General features: G+C 34.6%; 1 protein-coding gene across 1 annotated transcript in view; it reads right to left on the bottom strand.

The window, feature by feature from the left end:
• LOC133525772 (uncharacterized) overlaps positions 1–22,567 on the bottom strand; it is a 333,725-nt gene that overhangs the window by 35,220 nt on the left and 275,938 nt on the right. The window contains exon 8 of the mRNA XM_061862154.1: positions 11,908–12,057. Coding sequence (XP_061718138.1) covers positions 11,908–12,057 — 150 coding nt within the window. The remainder of the gene's footprint in view (positions 1–11,907; positions 12,058–22,567) is intronic.

The following is a 22,567-nucleotide window of genomic DNA, read 5'->3' on the forward strand; positions in this document are numbered from 1 at the left end:
TTTGTTTTTTAGTTAAACTTAACCAATAACCTATTTTTAGGAACTCTCAAAGGAATCATCATACGATAAATTAAAATCATGCGTCATAATGTTTAAATATTATGTTACAAATAACTTATTTTGACAACTCGAATATTTATTGATTTATTTGCAAACGTTACTAACTGACGTGCCCGCAAAATGCCTCCGCAAGTGCGGTGTATGATCATGTGCATTTAACTAACAATTTTTTTCTTTCTATGGGGCAGGTCGTCCAAGTCGGCCAATCCTGATTACAAAGGCCAAAAATATTTCGTGTAAAAATGTTTTTTCTACTTTTTCCTCATCAGAAAATGATACCGAATATACCCTTAAACGGACCCCACAATTGTTGTTACATCCTGTATGAATCTACTCTATAGAGTTTTTGGCGAACCGCGAGTTCGCAGTTCGGGGCGCACTGCTAGTTTTCAATATATGCGAGTGAATGTCTTTCATATTTTATGACCTGATTTATTGAATGTTATTGTATTACACCTGTTGGCAAAATCTTAATATATAAAATAAAATATTACTTACAGTAAACGATTAAGAGGATACACCGCGGCTGCGGTGTATCCTCTTAATTGCCTTTTCATATAAACGTAGTCCTCATTTTGCTCTTCTGATATTAATATGATTAAAAATATTTTGATACAGTTTATTGTATATCAATCACAGCTATGCCCCTATGTTTTTTCGAATCTTTAATTATTGTTAAGAGTTAGGAGCATTTAAAAACTTGTATGAAAACTGTTTTTCGCTCCTAATTTATACACAAATAAAAATCTAACAAATTCAAACATAGGGCTATAGCTATGGTTAATATACATCAAAATATGTTAAATCGTTATCCATAATGTCAATATCCAGATAGGAAAATGAGGACTACGTTTGAATGGAAAAACGGGCGCAGTGTATCCTCTTAAGATCCGAATATAGTTAGTACTCCAATTGTAGCAAACATTTTCACTTTTTACTTATAATATAAGTCACAAGGATACGTTTCAAAACCTGTCAACATTCATTTAACATCAAAAATACCGACCAACTTAGCCATGTCGTGACACATGACAATTGTTCGATTAAATAATAGCTATTACGCAACGCTCTTACAGACTAACTGAAATTAAAGATTCATGTGCCATTAGTATGAATAAAGAATGCGTCGATCAACATAAAGTGGTTTTACTCTCAAGGGTAACAGTTTATGCTAGGATACGTAAGTATATAAAAAAAAAAGATCGGGATACTGACCATAATTAAATGATATCAATGTCGATATCATCCACTAGGTCCCTAATATTGGCGAATAGAAGAAAAATAACAATTGTGGCAACCATCACACAAAAAACCAATATTTCTTTATGTCCATGTACTAACATACAGCACCATACAGAAGTTGGATTATTTTAATTAAAGTTGTACACTTCACTTTTTTTTTAACACGCTCTTTCGAACGTAATAGGAGAAAAAGTGTCACAAAATTTACTTTTCTTACATTTCGTTACCGCCATACTAATGAAAATGGTAACTGAATGGAAATAAAAATCTTGAGACGCTTTTTCTAGGATCTAAAGAGCGCCTATAAACAATTCTGAGTAGAACCGCTGGTGGCCTAGCCGTAAGAGCGTACGATTTGCAATCCGGAGGTCGCGGGTTCAAACCCCGGCTGGTATCAATGAGTTTTTCGTGTTTAAATATCGTTTGATATTTACCAGTCGCTTTTCGATGAAGGAAAACATCGCAAGGAAACCGGACTAATCATGGCATAAGGCCTAGTTTACCCTCTGGGTTGGAAGGTTCAGATGGCATTAGCTTTCGTAAAAACTAGTGCCTACGCCAATTCCTAGGATAAGTTGCTAAACGGACCCAGGCTCCCATGAACCGTGGCAAAATGCCGGGATAACGCGAGGAAGATGATAATGAATTCTGAGTAGGAATAGTAAATAAGTAAAGTATATAACTTGAATAAATTCACCCGGTCAAGGCTTCATATCATCCCTTATTTCATCTACCCATATCTAACCAGCAAGGGTTACTACGGGTAAATGTCTTTCTGTAAATAAGATTACAAAATACCTATGGCACTTTCGACCGTAGTTCCATAGCAGACGATTGTTCCCTACAGGCAGCACTAAATAGTCACAACAAAACGAATAAGTACCAATATTTTAATAGATTTGACTTGGTTAGTTCTTTGACGGTGTATGAGTTTTTTTTTATCTATGAATGCAGTAATTATCTATTCTAAAATCGACCTTGGACACATAAATAGGAATAAATCTCCTCTCTCTCTCTCATATTTTCACATTTTTCCACAGTACTTCATTTAGGTTAAATAAACAACCTGTACGGATACATATGCATAACCATATGTATAATTCAAGTCACGACTAGCTCTCATCCGTATACAACACTCATTACTGGCAATATTGCGGCTTAGCACCAAGAACCCAAGTCGGGATCATGGTACTTGGACAACAATCGGCGCATTTACCCAGATGGTTGGCATTTAATGCGCAAGCTCCTACCAGGACCGTAGAAGTTACTTGAAATTGAAATCTCAGTTGTGCACAGCAAGGTCGCTTTTGCAGCTAAGGTGAATAATTAAATGCGAGGTTTTGTAAGCGATCCCTCAGAATGTTGTTGGCGATAAGACGCCGGGAGGGCGCCAATGTGACTATTCCCATCTGTTGTCGAAGCGCAGACGCGTCATGTTCCCAGGCGAACCTACATAACGTGATCTCGAAATCCGTTAGAACGATGTATAATCTGAGAGTGCACTTATATGAGCTTCCGAGCCTGGTTCTCGCTAAGCGATAGCAATTGCGTCGCAGATCCGCAGACGACGTGGCAATAAATTGAAAACGTGTCGGGAATGACACAGCGTATGCCACTGCTTTTAATTCAATTTAATTTACAATAAACATTGTTGGCCTACATCAAACGACTGGGTAATTAAGTTTTCGATAATAATGCAAGCAGCAGAAACTGTACACAATGTAACGACGCTATTTTTAAAAGTTTAGTTACTTTTCCGATTAACCTAATGTCGTTATTTGTTTAATAAGTGACTTGAAACGTGCCGAAAATCACATCAATCAATGGGCCCGATTTATTTCGTAAAAATGTTATGTGTTTAAGTCCACATTTACTTTCAATATTTTTTTCTCGCAAAACAAATCCGCACCCTCTGTCCTCTGTAGGTACTCGTATAACTCACCTCAACATAGATATATCTGCATCGTGATAGCAAAAGGTGATTTTTTTACCAACATTGCGAGGCAATAACTGTCTGATATAAATTCAAATGAAGGTCTAACTTTTATATAGTACGTAAGTATAAGTATCCAAATGTTATCTTAAGATTCATGCTCTCTCCGGGGTACAGTCGACTAACAAATTGTTTAATGCAGTCATTTCGAAAGTTTCAACATATTCAGGCACGTATATTTTATTTAGAATAAAGATAGTTACACATTAAATATATGTACTAAATCAAGGTAATGCTATAGCACATTCTGTTGCCTCCACGTTTTCGACCATATATTTACACTTAATTTTAAGGCTGCATTCCTGAGCTTAAATTAAGTATCTTGCTCAAAGAATCATTCATTAGAATAGAAAATGTATTAACTCATACTAAACACTAATCATTTATGTAAACAGGCCCTAAAGCAAGTTTGGAGATAATTAATGTTTTTTTTTTCTAATAAGGCCCCTACGAACGTGTACACTTGCCTTAGGGCCTGTTAACATAATAGATTAGTGTTTAGTATGAGTTAATACATTTGCGCACGCAAGTACTATCTCGGACGATCGATATTCGGAATGTCATTGATATTATGTCATAGTTTTCAATTGTTTGGTGGATTTAAATATAATGTTCATGTTACAACAATGCTATTAATATTCTTTTATGAATTCTCCTTAAATTTACTTAGCCATACCCCGAAATTAACGGAGTTTTAAAAATACACCGTGTATATGTTAACGGCACCAATCATGGGACATTTAATAGAAAATTTGGAGTATTATTGATATTTCACCGACATATGTAAAATTTCTACCGCTTTATGCTTTAAAAGTAGAATATCCCATTCGTCCTTTATGTTTTAAATGTATTTCATGAAAGCTACTGCAATTAGTTTCAATATAATTAAAACTATGTTTTTTTTCTCCAGTCATGGGATGTATGGCGCTATTAATTTTCAAACTAACAAATATCAATGAAAAATTAAACTTAAGCAGCTCTTTGGCTGTTGTTTATGGTAAAATGTTGCCAGCGATTAAAAACTGATGATAATATTAGTTTATGTGACTGCTACATAATACAGGGCTAAAGGTTTAAGAAACGAATAAAGTGAGTTTCTTAATAGGATCACACGAGTGTTTTAATGCCCAATTATGTACAGTTACATACACTATTTTATCTATACACATATGATAAACTTTCTATGATATATTCACTAACCTAAATTGTAATTTACATTGGCTGTAGCCAATGTTGGTGCATTGCTCTCTTGGCGGAACTCGCGGATATGTGGTGGCGTCACCGAAATATTTTTATCGCTCATTTTACACGCACCTTTTGCTATAGTTACTTTAAAAACAACAAAACATATTTATTATATACTTAATACTAATTAAAAGATAAACTGTACGTCAAATGGCGGTAAATGAAAACTTTTTTCACGCATGTCACGCATTCGTAGTTTTTTTTTTAATTCAGAGACAAACTAGAGTCGGGGGCCTATTTTCGTATCATTTGATACAAACTAACATGCGAGATATGTCAAAATTGTATGCAATTGACATTTCATTTCGAACAAAAAGGCATCTCGATTGATATTAGAACAGAGGGCAAATCAAATTGTTTTTTTTTTAGAGATGTTTCAAATTTGAATGTATAATGTATGATGTAGTTATGAAGCAATTACAACATCATCACAGATAATAAATTTGTTGTAACAAAACAGTTTATCGTAATGTTGGCCATTATTTACGGATTTTGATGGCATCATAGAGGTTTTATGATATGTGTGTAGATAAATACTTGTTTTACAGGATTTGTCTAAACCATCCCATTACTGGTCCCTGTTCCATTATAGGGTTGTTTACTATAAACTACGTACATGTAAATTACAAATATCTCCAAGAACTGAGTTTTTGGGTCTCCGTTTTTATACTGTTGTTTGTAGTACGTATATAATTTGGTAGAATGCAATTATTGCAACTGACGGGTGCGACTCACGTACTATTTAAGTATGTATAATAATAATAATGTCCATCTGTGTGGGCCTAGAGTGTTTTGTTAACTCTTCATAAAGAAGAGCTGGTGAGTTAATGCACAATAACCAATTGTATTTATGATAATTATCAAAAATTGTATGGTAACCAAGATATCCAAGAGAATGGTTAACTAGAAAATGTACCAATTTGACAGGGTACGTAGTAACTAGTATTTTATACAATCGTGATATAATAGAGAGCTTTTCAGTCGAGTAGCGTGTTTTGGCAACGAAGCTATTGTATACAATACTTTTTCTACGAGTCAATAAAAATAATACTTTAAACTAATAAAATCATACAGGTAAATAAGCCAAAAGTATACAGCTATTTAAGATACGCGAGCAGTCGCGATACCTTCATACTCGTACGCGCCCCGGCCGCCGAGACCCGGCGGGGTGGTCCGCGACACCTTCTCGTAACTCATGAGGCCCTGGTACTTGCTCTGCGCTAAATTCAAATTTAGACAGTTTTTTCTTGATTTTGGCCACCGTAGCCTATAGAGACCAACAAGCAATGGTAAGCGGTTTTCGTAGTCTATGGATATTGCTATATTAAGGGTGTTACATGTGCGTTTATAACTTATGAAGCAATTGTTTCTACTATACAACCTAAAATAAATAATTAATTTGAGCTATCGTTTTGTTTCGTCCTCTTGAACGCGGCTGTGATTGGTCCATTTAATTATAGTTGACTAAATCGTTTCGTAATGAGTTGAGTTGGGAGCCTATACATGAAAAGTACCCAGTTACAGTTTGATATACGAAATATTAATTCAACCATTACAGTCGACGAGTAGAAAAATATACTTTTAAGGCTATAACACACAAATAACATTACATAGTGAATTCAGCTTTATATCTGCCAAACTTCAAAATGATAATATACCTAACTATGAGCGCCCAAAATAACAATCTGGCGACATTCTTATTTGAAACCGGTGTCACTATTGTAAGAGACATTTTAATTTCCTGCTGCAGGCATGGGCTTCCATCGAATACAAACATCAAATCATTAAACTGAGTACCTACTGGTAGAACTTATCTCGTCGCAATAAGGTTTACGACTGGACAATTATCTCTATAAGTCAAATAAAACGTTATTAAGTGTGCTTGGAATAATATCGAGAATTTCGGTGCATTTCAGTTTTACTGTGTAGTTGACAGGCGTTTTCAAATTTTACTATTTCGACAAAATATTGCATTTAATCGTAGCAACGAGTTAAATATTCTCGATTTTGGTAACACAAGGCGTTTTAAAATTTTACTATTTCGACATAATATTGCCTTTAATCGTAGCAACGAGTTAAATATTCTCGATTTTGGTAACACAGGTATTTAGTTTTTTTGGTAAATAGGTAGGAACCGACGCCATCGAATATATCGGAGCGCCCAAGGTGCTCACAAATCTGAACACTCCTCTATTGTGATAGTTCAATAAGAGTGCGTGTTCAGATATTTATGAGCACCTCGGCCGCTATATATCTGATGGCAACTGTACCTAATAATCCTACAACAGTTGAGCTCTTTTGGATGAGATTCATTTAAAGATCCTAGATAGTGCTCTAAATAGAAGTTACCATAGCATAGCAGCAAGCTGAGTGGAAACCTTTACGGTGGATCTATAAAGTGTTCTTATGACATTGTTTCCTCAATTTAGGTTGTGCTGTTTAAGCGAATATGTCATTACATATTTATTACAGCCATGAATACTTATAGATTATACTTTGAAGTACACTAAATCTACCAGCATATTAACTACTCGTACCTATATCGTACATATACATAGTACTAAACTCAAATATAGTAGGTTTGTAAAAAAAGCTCATACTGGTAATTGTCGAAATAAAAAATAATTCCATAACATGTTATACAGAGCATAGCAGAAAGCAGAAGTAACGATATAACAAACAAGAGTGCGTAAGTTTCACGTATGCCTAATATAGTAAGTATACAATATTACATTATGTTTACTCTCCTAACTGTCATATGAGAATAGAAATTGTTCATTTGCGTGGTCCGTTGCTTCATAAGTGTCGTGTTTAATTATCAGATAAATAACTATTCTAGCAAATTTATCGTTATAAATGACTGTGTGTACTAATATGATGGAATACACTGCACATGTAAACTAATGTACTACACGACATTAAAGGTTGTAACACTTTAATTACAATAGGCACTATTATGAAATGGATATTCTGAGTTGTAGACTCCAGACAGTTATAATAAACCAACAGGGCACTATTCATTTTCTTTATCGACAGACATATTATAATATTTATAACCACTCTATAATGTGTTAAAAAACCACAAATTACTGCCAGCATAAAGATAAACTGTTTTGTTGAAACTAAGGCCTCTTAAGTAAAGAGGCCGTTATCGATTTTAGTCGGAAAAATGACAAAATGATAGATTTCGCGCATGAAATTGTACACCTTTTGTTAACTATTAGAAATAACAAGTGCTAGTTTCTATTAGCATCTTTCATTTAAATAAATATTTTTTTTGAAAACAGACTCACTTAATTAGTAATGTTCTTTTTTCTGATGGACCTTTAGGTAAACGCGTGTAAAGAAGTGCAGCAGCGAAGATTATTTGTAAATTTCGTAAAGTTTGGACTACTAAAAATGGTAATTTTGTATTACACATATCCTGTACTTTAACTTTAATAAACTAAATTTTTGTTACTATAAATTTGAAGTAGTGTAAATGAAAGTTAGACGAAATCAATTTTCTCCAGAAATTACTTCAAAACAAGTGACTATTTCTCTGAAAATCGACTTCATTTCAACGTAATTTTGATACTTAAGCAATCTATAACATTTGCTGAAACTGTTCTTATAACTACATCATTTTGTATAATTTACTACCATAATTTTTTGATGATTTTTTAAAAACCCTGTGTCCTCTGAGTCGTACTCTAATGTCAATGTCAGATTATACCCAAACCGCGGCAAAACTATCTGTCACTTGTTAAAACCTTAACAAAATCAAAAATATAACTAAACAAGATCGTTCGAGATATCCTTAACATCTAACATGTTGAATGTCGTGTAGTACGTGAATTTATAGGTATACATTAGATTTTCATCCAATAATTGAATTAGTTAACTAATATTATTTAATAGTACAAACAAATTAGGGTAAAAGTCATAGCAAAAATATATTTTAAAAAATCCTCTATAGCTGTTTAATTTTCACTGAGTTTGATTTTATTAAAATGGAACACAGCACGAACAAAAACAATACAACAATTAAATTCTGCGTGTTCCTTTTGAGTTAATTAAACAAAGTTTACCCGGGATCGAAAGTAATAACGAGAGTCTTAACGTAATAACGTTTCGTTGAAATTAGAAAAAGTTCCCGTAACGTCACCTGTAAGTGTTGGAGGGATTATTTTTCAAACGATTCTTTTTGTTGTTTGATACCTGTCCAACGTAAAATTTTATTCAGCGTAGGGCACTAACGGAAACCCAACGAGTATTACTTTTTTGTGTCTGAATACGTGCGTCTCGGTCTTTTTATTTGAGCCATTACATTAGTCGTCTGATGGCTGTATTTTTTACTGATTTATAAATGGACTGGTATTTTGTGAATGTTAAAGTTTAGTAACTTAGAAGTAGTCTAATATTTATATAACTCGAATTTATTTTGATCGTTAATTTTCTAGCAACACCAAATACCTATCCTATAACACATGTTACTCAAAATGTATAATATCACGTGATTTTATAAAATATCAGAAAATATCTTTCTTTCTGACTATTGAGCAAACGAGGTGATATTGGTATTCCCATATTGGAGAGATGAAAAACGTTCAAATCAAAATTTCATCTCGGATGTTAGTTAATATGACTCGACTGACATACAAAGAAACCCGTCGAAGTCTGTAACTTTTATAAAAAAGATGCCATGCGAGTGTCTACTTCAATTTTATTATATGTTATTGACGCAACACAGAATTCCTTTGTATTTAGTATTCGAAATAACAAACGCTCCAAAAATGATATTTGATAACCTATAGATAACTGAATTCTATAAATCAGGGATATTCTAACAAAATGTAGGCTGTGGGATAATTCGCTTACTTCCTAATATCAAACCAATATTTCTTTAAATACAAGAAACAACATTAAATTAGTTTCAGCAAACAGGTACTCAACAATTTCAGGACGAGCTCTTATTGACAATTAATTATCTATACACGAAACAGCCCAAAGACTAGATCTAATTTAATGAGAGATGATTATGATGAAGAAGTTAAGCTTCATAGCTGTTTAATATTGGGTACAAAATTCTTGTTACGCTTTAAAAAAATATTTTGACCATATGCCGCATATTTATAAAATTTTGAAGAATGTAGTATAAATTAGATTTATTTTATTTATGAATATAAAATTTGCATGCCCATTATCTGGCTGAATACACTGTTCTTTGAAATGTATTTGACAACATCCACTTGACTGTATTCTAGCAAATAAATGATTTGATATTTGCTGTTTGATTGGTTGAAAAATTGAGCATATATATGAAAACACTGGCGGGACGACTTGGACGTATTTTATCTGGATTGGCGGGAAACTACATAAGACAGGGTTGAGTGGAGGAAACGAGGGGAGGCCTTTGCCCAGCAGTGGGATACTAAATTAGGCTAATAAAAAAAATGAAAACACACCAAGCGTATTTTAACATTATACATATATGAGCTACCTAAACATCCTAGATCTCAATAAAAGAAGTATTACAGCAACTTTTACTTGCGGCATGTATAGTTGTGCCGTTCTAGAGAACGTACTCAATTTACTATGGGAAATATTCTCGAGCGGGAACATTTCCCTTACAACAGGAGAACGTTCTCGAGACCATTCTAAAACCATTGTATTATAAGATCTATACGTTAACTAAGTCACTAAAGAATCATCGATGTCGATATTGAAATTGGACTATGTATAGTCTATATCAGAGTTATAACTAAAGCAGGGAAGATTTCGTATGGTTATTGTAGGAAATGAGACAGGTTTTTTCCTAAAACTTTAAGTCAGTCAGCAAATACAACTGAGACGAGATAAGTCGGTCCTAAAAAGTATTTTAAGTGTCTCCAGTTTTTTATAAATACTTCTAACTCGTACTTGGAGGTGACAAAGTTGTTGGAAATGTTGTGTGGAATAAAAGATAGGATTAATAGAACTCTTTTTGCTCGCTATACGCATGGTTTGAAAAAAATTAGTAACAAAAAGCACGAGTCAAATACATACCTAAAATACCTTAATTACTCGTATGCTTACATTGTATTGTTGAATCTGCGAAAGCGGCTGCAATTATGAATATCGGTACCATGACAGTTTTCATGCGCACAAAGCTAACATGCAATTATTAACTACAAAAGTAATAAACAATGTCAACTACAAAAAATATGAGGCTATTGGCGTCGTATGGACACGTCGTTTTAAATTTACTTTTCATTTTTTATAAACAAGAACACAAAGTACCTACCTAAACAGAGTTATATTTAAGTTAAGATTATATTTATTTATAGACATATATACCGTTACCGAATCAAAATAGCAAATAAAAATCAAGTATTACTTGATGTTCATCCTTTATTATGTGTAACGTGACAGGAAAATAATCACCGGTCTACGTATTCCATGCCTGCCTTAACCGCTACAATTTTATCTACGAAGTAGGTACGATTTATGCGATGAACAGAGATCGGCGGGGGTGAGCTGTTTTCAGTTTTTGCATAACATGGACATACCTTGTCATTTAATGGTAATTGCCCCATTTTACATACGATTCACCGACGATATGCTCCGCAAACGTGTCAGTATCGATTCGGATGAATCGCACCGACAGTGCGTAGCACAAATGCAACTACGAGCTTTTTAACCGCAACAATTTTAGTATACGCTATTGGAGCTGGAGTTACCGCGGCTGCTGGCACCAGACTTGCCCTCATGTCTGCATGTAAAGTTAGCTTCTGTTCCGTTGCCAAGTGTATGTTTTTGTATAGTTGTATTATTTTTGCCATCATAAAGCAGAGGTGCAGAGGGCCTTAATTAGATGGCGCCCTGCCTTCCTATCCTCACATTTTTACTCTCGCTTCAGCTAAGTCCAACTGCACGTAGCTCGTCCTCGACGGACCGCCTCCATGTCGTTTAGTAATTCGCGCATTTTACCAAGCCAGTACTGCCTCTGCCTCGAGATATAAGGAAAAATAGGGTCATCCGCATTTTATTGTATGCTGGACTAGTTCGCGTCTTTCCTGTACACATTGTAAAGTTAAGAGAAACAAAAGCTAATATTTACGTGCACCCTTACAGGCGGGAAACATTTCAGTACTTGAGACTCAAATAAGAAATGATCAAAACGATGTTTATATGATGTTGATATCAGTTATCATTCGCGAATACATACATTAGCGTAATGAATACTAAATTATATTATATATATCGTTTTGCTGTTATATGTAAGTTTGAATTGGCCTCCGGGCCGTTAACTTTTAATGTAATTGTCCACAGAAGTAACTTTTTATGAAATGTGTTTGACACATTACTAATTGATCTACTGTACTGTACTGTACTGTATAACTTACCATTGTCTGCGTTGTCCCGGTCGGGTCCGCTGTCGTGTTCCGACTCCGACTCGTCCCAGATGGTGTCGGTCGTGATCTTCTGCCGCGAGCACTCGACCCAGTACCCCGGCGTCGGGATCAGGCTGTGTGGGTACTCTTCGCAGAATTCATCTGGAAATGGTAAATCGTATTAGAACTGTAAGTATGTATAGAGCGTTACGATTTTGATCGAAGGGGGCTGTTGTTAGAAATAAGAGTAATTTTGTCTAAAATAGTTGTCAAAGAAAAATTTTGAGGGCAGTCAATGTATAGACAGCTGCAGATAGATATAGTTGACCATCATGCAAACAATATTCCATCAGGGGATTAGGTATCTCTGTTAATGTACGCCGAGCCTAATATTGCATGGCTTCACTCTTTAAATGGATTTCATTCCTATTGTGTCCTTACACTGTTGCAGCTCGCTGTACAATAATCCTAAAATTCAATTTTTAAACAACGAACGCCACTAGTTACAGTGGTCTTTTAAATTCGTTGTGATATTAGTGTTGAGAAAATATTAATCATCAACTTTTAGAACAAGCCTCGTAGTTCAGTCTATGGCATTAATATATTTAATGTAAAATGTAGATCTACAATAATATACACAGCACATAGGCTTCTTATACTTATATAGGACAGAACATACCCGTAATTCAAAAACTTCCATTGTACTCGGATTGTTAGAATAATGAAAAGGGAGGGTACATCCGGCGGAAGAAGCGCTACCGGCCACTTCCGGACGGCTCGGCGAGCCTTTCAGGCTTCATTAAAAACAAACCTCTTGACGGTCTCTTTACGATAATTTTGACATGAGAATCAATTTTATGTGGATGGGACCCTACCTACAGTGGGAACATCCTACTTTGTACTGGAAAAGTAAAAGGTTTCCCTATATGAAATATCTACCGTATCCAAAATAATAACATTATAAAAGCCATAAAAACAGTTTTTTTTTTGTGGAACGGTACGGAAACTTTAATATTTTTGATAAAGAAATATATATACGGGATGTAAATTTAGTCACCTGCAATAATTTACGGGGTAAATATATACTCTCCCGTACATTTTGACTGGCTGGTATATTTTGTATTCCCAAACAGAGAGTAATTTTTATTGCCATTTCGAGGTTGGTTTCATAGTAATAGTTGTTCAGTATGATCTATATATATTCATCCCGTAAATTATGGCAGGTGACTAAATGTACACCTGTACAGTAAGTATATCCGCATACAGACAATAAGACTGCATCTATAGAGAAATCCCCTATGACCAGTATTCAACATTACGCATTCTTCATTAGGGAACAATTCTATTATACTTCATCATTTCTGCGCATTCATAGCGCATTTTTAAATACTATAAGCACTAATTTATATTCAAATAAAACAATTGAACAGCACTTTGACAGCGTTTTCACCGGGTAGTTTAATGAACTAAGCATAAGAACAACTTGCAGAGCACGGTGAAGATAGACTGCAATATCGTCAATAACCTAGTTGCAATATCGGGAGTTTTGTTAAGGTGAACTATTCCAAGTTATGTATTTGAAATAGCTATAGATTCAGTTCAAGGTTACTTAATAACTACATATGCCAACAAATTACAATATTTTTTATTTACATCCATATCATAAACTCTCTGCTTTACCTTAAGGTTGACTGGTAGAGTTAAGTTAAGTTAATAAGTTTTCTTTTGTGCAATAAAGTTTAAATAAATAAATAACCTCCCTATAAACGATAAGCTAACGGCCTATATTAACAAAATTGTATCTGTGGGTGCATTGTAATTTGAACTTTACATTATCTATAACCTATACCTTAATTACATTCCAATTTAGAACATCTCTGAGAAACAAAGAAATTTGTTTTGGTCTCTATTCTAATATCAGCCGAGATGACGTTTTATTTGAAAAGTGTCAGTTGCAAACAATTTGGACAAATTTTGCATGTTACTTGATATCGGACGATATGGCAGTCGGCCCCCGACTCTCCTTGATCTCTGAATAAAAAAAAACAACGGATACGTAAAATGAGATCGTGAGATAATGATCCAAAATTATATCGAACACCAAACCAACGTGAAATTGTAATATAATACATAGCAGAAGTACAAAAACATTAATATACAGTGATATTTGCTGTTAATATTTAAAAAATATTGAATTAACTGTCAAGATGGAGATATCTATTATAAACTCAATACTTAGAAATAACGGAAAAGTGGAAAAGCTCACTGCCTGTCTTTAGGCGCACATGAATGATATGGTGGAAATATTCGCCGCCAACGAGTAATAAGTCTCGGTAGCTCAGTTGGTAGAGCAGCGGACTGGTATCCCGAAGTTGCGAGTTCGAGTTTCGTCCGACTTTTCCTTTATTTCGGAGCATTGTGATATCGTTTGAAAACATTTCTGCTTAATACAAAATTAATTAGGTAAATTCATTACAAAACTACACGTGTAAATTGAGTAGCACTTAATTCTTCTTTTTCTTCCTCTTCTATGTTGGTATATAGCGGCACAGTTCACTGTAAGGTAGAACACCAAACTCTAATCAATATGCTTGGCGTTCATACTTAGAGTGAACAGTACATCGCCGTATCTTCTTTCTTGCGATTTAATTTTGTTGGTCTTCTTTCTTGATTAAATAATCTTTGCTATAGATCTAAATGGTAAATAAGATAATACTAAGACAATCAACAACTATTCGTAAGTTTTTTTCTCGTAACTGACTCACGATTGACCGACTTTTATTCACTGTTGTTACTGCAGCTTTCATTTTCATTTCATTATAATATATCAAGTGCACAGGCTTTACGATTCTTGAGAAACAAATATAATAAATCAGTGTAGACACGTATGAAGATGACGGCGTTACCGGTTATTATTTTTAGTTATTTCACCGGATATCCGCTAGCCATATCCATATAGCATTAAAAATACTTATAATATTACACGTATTAATGAACTTTTTAAGGTACAAATGGAACAATATTTTTCGGATTTCACACATATTAAATTCACAAATGGCAAAAATACATAATTACAATGGCTAAAATACATTTCTAAATAAATTAACTTGTGTCTTGGTAGGGTTAAAACGGACTAAGTTAAGTCGACCCCATTCAGAGACTTGTTTTAGGGAAGTCTCAATTACTAACACAAGATTGTTCCGGCTCTCGATGACATTTTCTCGAGAGATATTGGTGCAGCCGGTGTATGAGGCATCACCTGTACTATCATCAGCATAACAATGAAACAATTAAGTAAAAGGTAAAAAGGTATCCCTCGTGATCAAATTAATACAAAAAACTATTTGGTTTTACCAGTAAGGTATTATAGGATTACGTGGCCAAAGCAGCGCCGCAATTAAAGGTTTATCTTAAGCCAAGAGCGAATAAAAGTCATAAAAAAATGTTGAGAAGACATTAAGACGCAATTTTCGCAGTAAAGTTTAAATATTCAGGATTAAAGTACGAGAATTGGTCTGCGTGAAGATAAAGTACTGCAGTAATGTTATAATATTAATACTTACAATTAAAGCAGTACTCATTTATATGGTGTGCCGTTACAACTAAATTAAACTATGATAAACCATTACTACCATTAGCAAGCAAATAATTACTAAAATGAGTAAAATTACAAACGAGTACATGCCAACATCGATAGGGATGTAACCAATCGCAATAAATACTGCATGGCTTCCATGGAGATTAATCTCCGGAACTCTTTGTGATTCTAAAATTCCCATTAGAACAAAGGGTAAGCTGTATAAGACAGTAGTGAGACCTGCATTAATGTACGGAGCTGAATGCTGGACTACCAAAGCAGTATACGAGCAACAACTACATACGAGCGAAATGAAGATGCTTAGATAGGCAGCTGGAGTGACACGTCTGGACAAAGTCCGCAACGAACACGTTAGGGGATCCTTTAAACTAGCTCCAATAGCTGACAAAAATAAAGGAAAGCCGACTACGCTATTTCGGACATATTTCCAGGCGAGAAGACGACTTGGTAGACCAAAGTACAAAAGGAGATGAACTAGGACAGCCTAACAACCCAGAACATAGCTCTCTGGCGCAAACGTATAAGGAGACCCGACCCCAAATGAGCTGGGAAGAGGGTTGCCCAAGAAGAGAAGATCAATACGAGTTACAATGTATAGATATTTTCATAAGAAAGTGACTTTTTTAATTGCTGTAGATTCTATCAATATTTTATAGGTAGTTAAGTAGTTCAGTGTTACGAGCAATGATCCTGAAAATTAGTTCTTAATTAATTTGTAGTTGTAATACGCGTATAGTGCATTGGAAAATATTAATAGAAGGAGCAGTAATCCTCTTATTGCTCAAGACCGAAGAATCGAGCGGTACTCCGAAAGGATTAAAAACAGTTCTCCGATACAACTCAGAATGGAATTAAATTCCTCGCCATAATAGTTTTAATGGGCGCTTTGAGGGGTTTCGAGTTGAGAGTTGCCGGAAAATGGAGACTTAATAGAAAGTTGCTGAATTTACCGAAGTCAGCGCTGCTACTAAATTCATGTAATGGTTGGAACCACCATGATACATGGAGAACAATTCAGATTTTACAATTTGTTAAAGTTTTGATCTTATTATGATACGACCTTGACGTCTAGCAGTGCATCTCACGCGCATTAAAAAAGGCGATCGAGATGGCTAAGGACACGACTCACATTGCATTTCGCGCTCATCAAGGTTAAGGTTTAAAAGATACATTCTGTACGTATATAAACGTACACAGCTGAAAAAAAAAGTTCTGTTTTCTTACACTAAGACCTGTAAGCCTTTTTTTTAAATAAATTGTTTGTTTGTTTGAGCGAAAATTTTCCAATACTGCGTGTTGCTACGACACAGTGAAAAATGTATATACACAAGTTGAATCAACTCAACGAAAGTCGGTCACTTGCAATAGAATTTTGATAGCTTGAGCACTGCATTTCTAAAAAAAGCGGCCAAGTGCGAGTCGGACTCGCCCATGAAGGGTTCCGTACCATTTATGACGTATTAAAAAAAAACTACTTACTAGATCTCGTTCAACATTTTACCACTTTGGACACACATTTTACCACTTTGGAAGTGTCTCTCGCACAAACTATTCAGTTTAGAAAAAAATGATATTAGGAACCTCAATATCATTTTTGAAGACCTATCCACAGATACCCCACACGTATCGGTTTGATGAAAAAAGATTTTTTGAGTTTCAGTTCTAAGTATGGGGAACCCCCAAAATTTATTGCTTTTTTTTTCTATTTTTGTGTGTTTAAGATTTCTTAATGCGGTTCATAGAATACATCCACTTACCAAGTTTGAACAGTATAGCTCTTATAGTTTCGGAAAAAAAGTGGCTGTGACATAATCGGACAGACAGACGAACATGACGAATCTATAAGGGTTCCGTTTTTTGCCATTTGGCTACGGAACCCTAAAAAAGCAACACTTTTCTTATATGTCATATTTTCTGTCAGGATTTCTTTCCACCCGAACAGGAAAACAAAGTGTTTCAAAAACTTCTATAAAGTTATTAGTTAAAACATGAATAACGTATTTTTCTAACATAACACACAAACATAAAAATTAATAGGACTTAGCAATGAAATTTTGATACATATTTAGCCTAGACATATGTATACCTAAATATGGACATGTTAATGATCTGGAGGGTCAGGCAAATAAAGCAAAACAAGATTTATTGTGCAGTTGACGCCATAGATAAGATACTTATATCATATCACTTATCTTAATAGTGGAGATATTTTCGACGTCAGCTACACTGCATTCATTTAGGTATAATGTGGTTCTTCCAGCCTGCTGAATAAACAGACGCATGGTATGCACGTAACAAGGGTACTCAAAGTCTTTAGTCGTTGAATTTTAATGCTCCTTAAGCACCACCAAGCTGTAAGTTCAGGGAGTGCATTCACTTTGCTTGCGGGGAAGATCCGATTTTTTAGGTTGGTGACATTATTAAGAGATATGTAAAACATACGATCCTTAGGTAAACAAAGATATTGATAATTCGTTTAAGGACAAAAGTTGGTACGGTACTTGGTACAATCGTTTTTTTTACAACAATATTTTGTGTTGGTATTAGTCCATTAGGTCATTAGGCCCAAAAGGCCAACGGTGCATAACAAATTATACGCTCCAGAAAAAAATACCTATATTTTCTTAACAGAAGACAAAACTGATTATGCACTTAATAGTCGTCGTAGCAGTCGTACATATTTTTATTGCAACTTGTAAAAAATATACAACGTGTTACACGAGCCACTGAAAGTGGGCTGGGTACACTTTGTACAGGTCATACTGAGCAACTTTTACTATGAGAACAACCCCGAAATCGCAATAATAAATTAACTCTCTCATACAAGATATGTTGATATCTTGTATGAGAGATCAGCCAGTCAATAAGTATACTATTTATGATTAACAAATATGAGATAGTCAGACACAGGTCCACCTGGTTTCACTAAATAAGGCTCGTGTCAGTACAAGACAACGATATACTAGATAGATCAATATAAGCCCATGTCTTTCCATTCCCTAAAATGTTCAATCCCAGTTAAGACTTTTGCCCTATTTCTGTTCTCCGGTCTCTGCCGATCTCGTCTATAATAACTTTATGGCCATATTTAATCTTCAGCTCTACCCTTTTTAATCAGGTTTTCGCGTAGGCTTATGATACCGTCATTTTGTTTAAAGTTGTACACTACATTTAATTTGCTTTGAGAAGGGTTATTCTCTGAGAATATGTCTGCGATTGCGTTTAATGCAACGACTCTTTTCACACGTTTTGTATGGGTCGCGGCAATTAGACCGTAGACATATTTTTGAGAATGACTGAGAAAGTTTGTGCTATTTCTACTCAGAACTTCGAGATCTTTCCAACCTAATAGGAGAAAAGTGTCCCAAAACATCCCTACAATGTTCGTTCTTTCCATTTCGATAGATGGGTTAACAGAATGGAAGGAACGAAAATTGTATGGAAACTTGGGACATATTTTTCTTCTATTAGGATCGAAAACGTTCGGGATTTTGAGTAGAAATAACATGAAAATTCCCAAATTTGAATAAAAATTTTAGTATATAATTTAAAATAAAACGGCTCACCTACTTGTACTTGTACTGCTTAATATTGTCGACAATTGATAGTACTGATCAATTTTTGAGACTTCGACTCGTATTGTAGTCGAATGCATTCCCTTTTCGTTTAGTGATTTAACCTGAGCCTTCGCCTCGCATGCTTCTAGGAGGCGATGGGAACGGCATCCGAGATAAATGCTTACAATCAAATCCACTATCGTAAAGGTGAATGGACTCCGCTGCTAGAATACTGAACAAGACGACCAAGAAACAAGTTTTTCCAATAAAACTGGGCTCAATAAGATTATTGTTATAATTTTCTGCAGTACAGATACAAGAAAGACCTATTGTTGTTACGTTACAGTTTCGACGAATTCGTTTTTTCTCTTTATTTGGACGAACGTGACGTTAACTTTTATTATGTTGAAAATCTTAGATCATAATAATTTAACTAGTGGCAAATCCCAAATTTACTATACGAAGAAAAATATATTGCCCGTAGCATGAAATATTCAGGTCATGAATTTCACAAGAAATTTAAAACACGAAATGTATATTAACATACGGTGATTGTATTTATCAGTTCTTGTATTTATTTATCAAATAACAAGTGATGTTCATGATACATAAGTGACCGATAATATTCGAGTAATAGTCCAAAGTATGCATTTAAGGGGGTCCCTAACGCCAATGACCTTGGATCTGAATCCCTTAGTTTAATAATGTTTTTTGTAGCTTATCATATTAACAGCAACGGCTGTAAGCAATATATTATACTTACCATATTTACTTCAAAGTTCACTGTCTGCGAGATATTTGGCATCAAAGTTGAACAAATTTAGGCCAAAAAACTGGTTTACTGGCCATAACTTTTGTGTTAATTAGTTTAAAATTAATATCTCTGACCAGTTTTTAAAGACGTCAAAGACGAACCCAAAGGTGTAGATTTCGTACATGTAAAATCCGTCACAGCAATCTAGTAACGAAAAAAGTTTTTTTTTTAGACAGAATGGAGATAACAAATTGAAAAACTGATAGCCGTTTGACTTATAATTATATCTATAGTGCAAATGTAGGAGTAACGACTCAAAACTAGTCAAAAATCGATTAAAACCGTGGGGAGCCCCTTAATATCCAAAGGAAGTTTTCTCTAAATCTTGGTAAATGTAAAGGTTTCGACCTAAAAAACTTAGTCAAGTAAGACGTCATCATGGGAAGGACTACCATGCAAAAGCTCTACATAACCTTGAACGGCATTCTAACTTTAAAAATCGGAACTGGTATGATTACTTATGATATGCTGCGCAGTCACCTGTGGTCAAACGGAACGCACTGATATTTATGTTTTTAATTGGTAGCATATTAACTACATTATGTTACATAGGGAAGAGCGGTGTTACCCAACACGGACATATCTTTGCTTACAGGCAGCGGCGTAGCGTATGTGTTTGCCGCCCGGGGCCGATCAGAAATTTGCCGCCCCAATTTACGACCAACATCACTTAGACAAGTCATAAGTTCAGTCACAAAGGTTTTTACTGATAAAAAAGTTATAGGTACAGTTTTTACAGTTTATTCTATTTAATTTTCGAAGGAAATGGTTTAAATTTATTATTTTATTTTATTAGGTACACTAAACAGATATCGTACAATATCATGAAAAACATACAATTGCATATGATGGCTTAAAAATTAGCACGAGATTCAAAACAACACAGCATGCTTTACAAGTAAGCGCAAATGTATAAAAAATCATGAAAAAAATACGCGGCCTCTTTAAGGTGATTTTGATCCCTATTTATTATTTTTTCTGTTTTACATGGTTGAATCGTACATAAAACAAATGTTGGGTCTTTTATCTTTCCTTAGATACTTAAATCATGTGTATTGGACTGGCAAAATTGCAACTGTACATGTTTTACCAAACCTACTCGTTGAATGGCAGTCAAAAATAAGCCATGTTACTGAAAAGTACCCTAAGTATGAAGGTATTAGCTGAAGTATAAACTTGTCGAAGAACTAAATGCTGGTGATGAAATAGCGTTATAATAAAGTAGGTTCATATAAATAAACAATTGTACCTATTTTATTTATGTGACACTGATTTTTACTCCCTTTTGTGAAGTATATTTTTTCACAATCCAGCCGCGTATTCGCGTCTAACAACAATCCCAAAGTAAACAAGTAGTAAATAAAGGCGCGATCTAAATTTTAAAACAATTATAATACGTTTTGATCATATAAAACAAGCTTTCAAAACATGGCTAACTTTTTTTTATCAAAAACTTTGTATTACATATTATCAGTCAAAACCTTTGTGACATAACTTATGACCTGACTAGATAAAGTTGGGTAAAAGTGGTAAAATACAAAAATATGTTGAAAAACCAAAACTCGACTACTGAAAATCTGGCTCATAAAAGCATGAAAAAAGAAGAAAAATCTCATCTGAACTAATCACGGAGAAAATATTGCATATTTACATCTTTTAAAAAAAGAAATACAATTTAACATAATTTACTAATTTTTAGGGTTCCGTAGCCAAATGGCATAAAACGGAACCCTTATAGTTTCGCCATGTCCGTCTGTCTGTCTGTCTGTCTGTCTGTCTGTCTGTCTGTCTGTCCGAGGCTTTGCTCCGTGGTCGTTAGTGCTAGAAAGCTGAAATTTGGCATGGATATATAAATCAATAAAGCCGACAAAGTCGTACAATAAAATCTAAAAATTGAATTTTTTTTAGGGTACCTCCCCTACACGTAAAGTGGGCGTGAATTTTTTTTTTCGCTTCAACCCTAGAGTGTGGGGTATCGTTGGAAAGGTCTTTCAAAACTAATAGGGGTTTTCAAGAAACATTTTTTGATAAAGTGAATATATTCGGAGATAATCGCTCCGAAAGAAAAAAAAAATGTGTCCCCCCCCTCTAACTTTTGAACCATAGGTCCAAAAAATATGAAAAAAATCGTGGAAGTAGAGCTTAAGAAAGACATTAAATGAAAACTATAGCGGACATGATCAGTTTAGCTGTTTTTGAGTTATCGCAAAAAGTTTTCCCTTCATAGTAAAAAGACTTACTTTAATTAGATACTGATTATGTAAATTTGCCTATTTGTTTAACTCGGGTGAAAGGTACCGTTTCATCCCTTGGTTAACAATTTACTATACTTTAAGCTCCAGTTTAGCTTATTGTGACGGAAGAGTAACTACGAAACCCTACACTGAGCGTGGCCCGACATGCTCTTGGCCGGTTTTTTTAATACACTGTGGGAACGAGTAACCCGACAGACTTTAACCACGTATTTCTGACGTCATATGGAGTTTTGATCAAATTCGACAAAAATGTGTGTGTATTTGCACACGACACGTTATTTATTTTTACATCTTGGTAAAAAAAAAAACATTACAGCGAATGTAGGTGATAGTTATTTGCTTTACAAGGGGGCAACGTTGTTGTTTAACCACTCGTACTAATATTGATACCCAACCAAGCGAAAGATTCAAAAATTGAAGTTCGAGCAGTGTAATGACTATGGTGACC

Source organism: Cydia pomonella, chromosome 15 (assembly GCF_033807575.1).
Source record: "Cydia pomonella isolate Wapato2018A chromosome 15, ilCydPomo1, whole genome shotgun sequence".
NCBI lineage: Eukaryota > Metazoa > Arthropoda > Insecta > Lepidoptera > Tortricidae > Cydia > Cydia pomonella.